The 8,631-nt window shown below is 35.2% G+C and overlaps 1 protein-coding gene and 1 pseudogene across 1 annotated transcript; both read left to right on the forward strand.

The window, feature by feature from the left end:
• Positions 1 to 1,644: 1,644 nt before the first annotated feature.
• LOC111829979 (glutathione S-transferase T3-like) lies at positions 1,645 to 2,550 on the forward strand. The gene has a single exon (XM_023780296.1). It carries the CDS (start codon positions 1,645 to 1,647, stop codon positions 2,548 to 2,550), a length of 906 nt encoding a protein of 301 aa, XP_023636064.1.
• Positions 2,551 to 4,133: 1,583 nt separating this feature from the next.
• LOC111829980 lies at positions 4,134 to 5,419 on the forward strand (annotated as a pseudogene).
• Positions 5,420 to 8,631: the final 3,212 nt, after the last annotated feature.

Here is an 8,631-nt window from a genome sequence, read left to right on the forward strand (position 1 = left end):
TTCTCGAGTGCGACCAAAGACGATTTCACAAGCGATTGAAATCGACCTCTGAATTCCGGCGACAGAAAGGCTCAATCGTCAGCTTCGTCCTCTTCTTCGTCTTATTTATCTTCTGGCAAAGCAAATCCCTTAGAAGAACCCGGAAATCAGACCCTAATCGGTAAGAATTCTAAATCCGAGAAGAAAATTTGGGGGTTTTTATTTATTATGCTTGGATCTTCTTTGTATAGGTGATTTTTATAGAGTTGTTAGGGTATTCGTTATTGATTGAATCATTTTGGTATAGAAATCGATTAGGGTTTATTTATGTAGATTCGATTTATGGATCTAGGGTTTTCAGATAATGGTTAGATTTGGTTTGAATATGCATGGTTCTTCTTTGTATAGGTGATTTGTAATGAGTTTTTTTTTGTCTCTATTTGTTATTGATTGATGTTGGGTACTGAAATCGTTTGGTTCCAATTTCTGATTTACTGTTTCGTAACTGTTTCTAGTGTTTATTTGGGTCTGATGATGCTGATGGAATTTGATTGGTTTGTACTGTATATTTGGGTTGGAACCAAACCGTTTGTAGTGTTTATTTGATTGGTTTCTAGTGTTTATTTGGGTTGGAACCAAACTGTTTCTAGTGTTTATTTGATTGGTTTCTAGTGTTTATTTGGGTTGGAACCAAACTGTTTCTAGTGTTTATTCCGGTTGGAACCAAACTGTTTTTGATGTTTATTTGGGTTAGATGGAATTTGATTGGTTAAAGGCTCAATTGTAATCTGTATTGATGTAGGTGAGGTGAACCAAGTGGAGTGATAAGCACCAATTTGATCCACATTTAAAGGTAAATGTCATTCCTTTTTAACTTCAGCAATTGTAATATGTTTGAGCATTTTGAAACTGATATGAATGATCTTTCAATGACATGAAACTGATATGAATGATCTTTTAAGTTGCTACAGATGTGGTTGTAGTTTTCAATGTCAAACTGTTTTAGTTAGGGGTGTTCTTTGCTTTACTAATGTTGTTTGCGTGTAATAAGGAGTCTTGGTCATAGACTGATAGAAATTGTGACAGTTAGGCAAGTTGTTTGTTTCACCGTAATAGTTAGCCATGATGTTTGCTGATTGTTTTAGGTTTGTTGTTTCTGTAGTAGTTAGGATTTTGTTTGTTGTATTTGTGTTGTTCATGTTTGGTGTTAGCCATGTTGTTGATGTTTGCTGTTTGCTGTTAACTTTATCATTAAAGAAAGTGATATAAATAGAAAGTATGAATTGCTATTGTTGTAAAAGGTGTTGTACTAGCTAGTTTCATAATGGCTGAGATTTATTGCATGTACTTGGCTTCTTGTTTTGTTGTAATGATGTTGTATAATAGTACTAGCTATGAGAGTTTCATGTCAAGTAGCTTGTAGAAATTATAAAATATGAATGATAAAGTAGAGTTAAATGTAAAAACTGGTGATTAGACATATGCAGTTAGCTAGTAATGAGTTATTACTTGATACCATTTTCTATCTTCTCCACCATCGTCTCTCACCTATTAAACTTGATAGCAAGCTTCTTTCTTCTCCACCATATTCTATTTGTCCTCTTTCTTCAAACCACTAACCAGCCAAACCTTTCTAGACTTATCTTCATTCTCGATCCCTTTCATATGGATTCTTACAATCCATATCCCCACTCCTCAAGTTATCTAGACCTTCTTAACAGTCAACAAGAAACTCATACCCAAGGAAACTCTTCTTATGAGAGTTTCCCTCCTTCTGCCTACAACCTTGCTTCTGAGTTATCTATTTGGAGTTCACAGCAATCAGCTGCCACACCTACATCTGAAGAAACTCCAGTGGATCGCAAAGAGAGAAAGAAGTGGAACAATACTGATGATGAAGTACTTATCTCTGCTCGGCTCAATAATTCAAAGGACACAGTAGTTGGAAATCAACAGAAGGCTGGATGTTTTTGGCAGAGGGTGGGAGAGTATTATGCTAGCTCTCCCACTTCCACAGAGAATGGTCAGAAGGGCTTGAATGTTAACTGCAAGCAAAGGTGGCACAAAATCAATGATTTTGTGAACAAGTTTGCTGGTGCTTATGCAACTGCAGAAAGGCTCAATAGTAGTGATCATTTAGACAATAATGTTCTGAAGGTCGCATACGATATCTACTACTCTTACCACAAGAGCAGGTTCACTTTGGAGCATTGTTGGTGCCTTTTGAGGTATGAACATAAGTGGCTCAGCCTGAACACTATCAACAGTGGTACACCTAAAGGAAGATCAAAGAGGAAACCTCAACAAGATGGTTCACAGTCAGCAACTAGCACGGGTGAAGACTCTAAGATCAGACCGGAAGGGGTCAAGGCTGCTAAGGCAAAGAAGAATAATGGTGAAGGGAAGGCAGTAGCTGAGTATCAAAGCATGTGGGAAATCAAGAAGGTGGAGATGGCTGAAACTGAGAAGCTTCAGAAGCTTGCTATCCTTGACACAATACTGGCTAAGAAGGAACCTCTTTCTGAGAGTGATGAACTTATCAAGAAGAAGATTGTTTCTCAGTATTTCTGAGATTTTGTATCTCTTATTACCTTTACTAATTAAGTTTGCATGTGTTTCTATTATTCTATTAATGTGTACTCGGCTTTAGGTGATGATGTCTTCTATTATTGTATGAATGTGTACTATGCTTTTGGTGATGTTGTGTGTCTGTTATAAACTGAATGTGTACATGGCTTGGTTCTAATGTCTTTATGTTTTTGTTCTTGTATGACAAACATGATATATAAGAATGTTGTTATGTATAAGAAATGTTGTTATGTTTCTGATTCTGTTTATTAAACTTTTATACTTGAAGTGTCTTCTAATGCTAGTTTAATGGTTATTTTGAGGTTGAAATATCAGATGGGGCAGGACTACAATTATTCACAGCCTTCCTCCTCAGACCAATACGACCATCATGACCACAGTGAAGACAAAGAAGAAGAGGCCTTGATTCTACTGGATGATGCTGACAGTCACTTGATCAATGCAAGAGCTATTCTGATGGATGAAGTTGAAACTCACTTGCAACAAACTCAGGCGAGTCAATACCCTCCTCAACCTGAGGTAGAGATTGGTTTCCCAAAGTAGTGCTACTGTAGTGGGAGGCCTACTCTAAGTACTTGCTACAACCCAAATAATATAGGCAGAAGGTATTCTATTAACTTGTCTCACTATGCTTCTGTTATAATTCTATACGTACTGAGTCTTTAACGGTTTATCTGGTTGTGTAAATGTGATGGTAGGTTCTTCACATGTCAAAATGTGGAAGATGGGGATATGCATCTCCACAAGTGGTGGGAGGATGCTGCAATGGAAGAGATGAGAGACTTGGACAGAATGTATGAGGTCTTATCCGAGAAGGTTGATGCCTTAAACTGCGTGAGTCACTTTGAAACGGATCAGAAGCTCCATCACTTAGAATTGTTAGTCTCTGATCTAGGTAAGAAAAACCTTAGGTTTAGAAGTGGAGTTCAGATGGTTGTAGGTCTAATGGATGTTGCAGCATTTGTTTTAGCAGTGTTGGTAGTGTATAAGTAAGAAAATTTTGTTGTGTAGTGCTAATGACATTGTGGTAAGGTTCACGGGTTTGTTGTGTAGTGCTAATGACATTGTGGTAAGGTTCACGGGTTTGTTGTTTTTGTTGTATTAACTGGATATTTGTGATCGGATATGATTTATTTCATCTCTATGCATTCACCAGTAATGTATTTATTCACGGGTTTTGTATAATTTTTGAATTGAACCAAGTTGATTTATGTTCACGGATATGTATAATTTTGTATATTTTGTATATATGCATAACTTTTCTAATTATTATCATCTCTTTTCGGTTCACGGGATTGATATAAACATGTATGTGCAACAAATATTCAACACTTCTATAAATGAACACAAACCAAACCTTCTTCTTTCACACTTCTATCTCTACACAAACCTTCTTCTTTCACACTTTTTCACACTTCTATCTCTACACAAACCCTTCTTCTTTCTTTCTTCTTCCACAAACCTTATTATATTTTGCCTTCTACACAAACCTTCTTTCTTATTTCTTCTACACAAACCTTCACTTTCAATACCAATCTCCCTTTCTCACTTGCTTTTGTATTAATATGGCATCATCTTCAAATCATTTCCACTACCAAAGAGATGAGGATGATGCATTTGATGCATATTATCAAAATTTCCAAGAATATTTAAATCTCTTAGAAGAACCCACCTTACGAAAGAAACGAGTTTTTATCGAAAGAAACCGTGAAGAAGGCCACAATAATCTTTGGATTGATTATTTTAGTGACACTCCAACATACCCACACAATTTATTCCGTCGACGTTTTCGAATGAACAAGCCATTGTTCATGCGTATTGTGCACCGTCTATCTACCGAAATCCAATATTTTCAACAAACCCAAGATGCGGCCGGACGCGCTAGTCTTTCACCAATACAAAAATGCACTGCAGCAATTCGTCAATTAGCATATGGTGGTGCAAAGGATACGGTGGATGAGTATGTACGGATTGGAGCTACAACAGCTCGAAAATGTTTGCACGAGTTAACGCTTCAATAATCCAATTGTTTTGCGATGAATACTTACGACGTCCCACACAGGAAGACCCACAACGACTACTCCATCAAAATGAACAACGTGGATTCCCCGGGATGGTTGGGAGCATAGACTGCATGCATTGGGGGTGGAAGAATTGTCCCACTGCTTGGAAAGGCATGTATTCAAGATCAATCGGAAAACCTACGATCGTATTGGAGGCGGTAGCTTCGTATGACCTTTGGATTTGGCATGCATTCTTTGGAGCTCCAGATACTATGAACGATCTTAATATTCTAGATCGATCTAATGTTTTTGATGACATTATAAACGGTCAAGCTCCGGAAGTTAATTTCTTTGTCAACGGAAGGGAGTACAATTTAGCATACTATCTCACTGATGGTATTTATCCAAAATGGGCGACTTTTATTCAATCTATCCGACTTCCACAAGTTAAGAAAAATTCTCTCTTTTCTAAAAAATAAGAAGCAGTGCGGAAATATGTTGAGCGTGCCTTTGGAGTCTTGCAAACTAGATTTGCCGTTGTTAAAAATCCTTCTCCTTTATGGGATAAAAACAAAATGGCAAATGTGATGAAAGCATGCATAATACTCCATAATATGATTGTGGTAGATGAACGCCATACGTACAATCTCCGTAACGTTGAATTTCAACACGAAGAAGATGTCGATCAAACATATACCGTTGGCACCGCCGTAGCGGGTTCAAATATCGGGACAACGATTACAAGACGAACAAGAGTTCGTGATAAACAAGCCCATCAACAATTAAAAGATGATTTGATTGACCATATTTGGACTAATTTTGGACATCTTCAAGATAATGAAGATTAATTTCCAAAATTCTAAGAATGTCGATCAATAAAATGTTGGTAAAATATTTCTATGCTTATGTAAAATGTTTTTAATGTCTTTATTGTATGTTTACAAGCTTAATCCTTGTTTGTAACTTTGTAATTTTAATATGTTTAATATTAATCCACTATTTAATATGTTTTTCCTTTTGTAATTCAAATCAAATAATTATTTAAAAAACAAAATATATGATATTTATAATGGTGGGACAAAATATCAAAATACACCAATGCTCAACCTTCAAAATAAATCAATTGTCCTACATGTAGAATATACATAAAAATTAGTGGGAGAAACCAATGGGACAAACCAATGTGCATGGTCTAAGGGATTGGGGAATAGAGAAAAAAGTATTCACTCTTACGCTGAATAATGCTACAGCTAACGACACTATGCAAGATATTTTGAAAGAGCGTCCAAATCTATATCATAATTTGTCGTGTGAAGGTGAATTTTTTCATGTGCGATGTTGTGCACATATCCTAAACCTTATTGTCCAAGATGGTCTAAAGGTCATTGGTGATGCTCTGTCTAAAATAAGAGACAGTGTGAAGTATGTTAAAGCTACAAAGGCTAGAGGAATTGCATTTGAGATATGTGTACTAGAAGAAGGTGTCGTAGTTACTTTGTCTTTGGATTTTCTAACAAGATGGAATTCTACTTATTTGATGCTTGACATATTGGGATCAATATAGTGTCATTCTAGCGATGGGAGCAGTCCTCGACCCTAGAATGAAATTCAAACTCCTAAAGCGTTGTTATGAAGTGCTTGATCCAAGTACGTGTAATAAAAGGTTAGACCACATAAAAGAAAAGTTGCGTTTACTCTTTGATGATTACGTGCTTAAATATCCAACAACCACAAGCACCACTAATGCTTCTTCTACTAATGCACGTGAGATCAGTAAGCAAGGAAGAGACAAGTCAGATATGTTAGATTTAAGTTTTCTACCTAAATTAATTATTATTTAATTTATTTTATCATATTGCATGTGAGTTTGTGACTGATGTGTTTTGATTTTAAATGTTGTAGGATTTGTTTGACCTAGATTATATGCCAAAAGTTACAGAGGAAGGGGAATCAGTCTTGGATATATATCTCACTGAAACGAAGCTAGAGATTAAAAATCACCCAAAGATGTGTGTCTTGCAATATTGGAAAGATAATATAAATTATGTTGGAGCTTTGGGTTATATGGCATACGACATACTAAGCATTCCTATAACTACTGTGGTGTCAGAATCATCATTCAGTATTGGTTCCCATGTTTTAAATAAGTATCGTAGTCGTCTTCTTCCTATAAACACGTCCAGTCTCTGCTTTGTACCCGATCTTGGTTGTTTGGCTTTACAACAGACGACAATGGATGTTCTTATTATAATTATGATTATTCATCAATGGTTTTTGCTAGCCTATGTCTTAGCATGAACTGTATATACAAGTTTTAATTCTTTAAATTTACTTGCAGATGAAGACGATGAAGATGTTGCTCTTGAATCATCTCAAGAACAAAACTCTCACCTGGAATAGTTTTTTTTTTATCATTCTATTATTTTGAATTAATTTTAATTTAAGTTTTAAGTTTGAGTAGTTGGTTTTATTTCCGGTTTGAGAACTAAAATTTATTTTATTTCGATTGAGTTTTAATGTTTAATTTTTACATTATGTTATCGGTTTTATTATGAGTTTTTTTTAATAAAGTTTGAATTTTGTTATTATAATATTTCTTTATATTAGCTCGCGAGTTTGCTCATTTAACTCGTGATCAACATGATTTGAGTTCAAGTTTACATATTGAAGCTCATATAATAAATGAGCTAAGCTGAGCTGGCTCATGAAACATTCAAGCTTGTCATGATATTAGCCGAGCTGAGCGAGCTGGCTCATTTTGACACGCCAACTTATACCGCTGGAAGTGCTCCCAATCCTCGTAGAAAATTTCAGCATTCTTCTAAGTAAACCCAAAACGAGTTCCTAAAACACATCAAATGAAACATACAGTACATTCTTTAATAACTTTAAAATTACCCAAGCTTTTGTTTGGCTATTGTACATGACTCACTAATGGTGAAAATTATAGTGATGCATATAACTCACTATGTATATGACTCACTATGGGACATTAACTGATGTCATAGAACTTGAGTATGAGAGGATTGTCAATTTGAAAATCACACTTTTTAAGTGCAAGTGGTATGACCCTGTTATCGGTAGAGACACTCGAAGGAGCAATGGTGGCGTTGTAGACGTAATTTCATCACTAAAGTACAATAAATACGAACCATTTATTCTAAGTACGTACGTATAAAATTTACATATTAATAATATATACATATACAATGTATATATATGTCTAACAAATTCTCTATGTTGATATATAAATATGCAACAGCCTCTCAAGTGCATCAAGTTTGTTATATCCCGTACCCATACATAAAAAACCGAAAATTGTGGCTCAATGTTCTTAAAGATAATCCAAGGGGAAACATTTTTGGAGAATATGAAAACAAAGAACCGACTCTATTGCAAAAAGAAAATTATGATGTTGTATTGATGACTACAATGGAAGACCTCGAAGTTGACAATTTGGATGTGGGAGTAAATGCAATAAATCTTGATTATGATATCGCAAATGCGGAACTTGAAGATGAATTTCGGTGTAATTTATCATTTTCTGATGATGAACAACCAGATGATGATGAACTCTTTTATAGTTGGTCCTAATAAAATATGTAATATAATGCAATAATATATATGCAATAAATATGTGATACTTTAATCGAAAAACCAAATTTATGTCTAATTTAAACCGAGAAACCAAACAAAATTGTAAAGATTTGCTCTAATTAAACCGGTTAATTGAACCAATTAGTTTCCCATAAGGCGACTAATAAGTGACTAATTACCGAATACTTCGACAACTAATGGGCTTATGTAAACCGAACAACCCCTTGTCCGTTATTGAAATCGGCCCAGTTAAATAGAAAGCTCAATAACGGATACTAACCCTAAACGACGAAACCATTCACTTCTTCTTCTTCGATCTTCAACCCTAACCTCTGTGTTCTCTCTTTTTCTTCGATCTTTCATCCTCTTCTTCTTCCATCTCTGATCTCTTTCTTTTTCAAACTATATTTTTCAGACACCTTCAATTATTGTAACCCTCACACACTTTTATAAATTACTGAAA

Source organism: Capsella rubella, unplaced genomic scaffold, assembly GCF_000375325.1.
Source record: "Capsella rubella cultivar Monte Gargano unplaced genomic scaffold, Caprub1_0 scaffold_6, whole genome shotgun sequence".
Classification (NCBI taxonomy): Eukaryota; Viridiplantae; Streptophyta; class Magnoliopsida; order Brassicales; family Brassicaceae; genus Capsella; species Capsella rubella.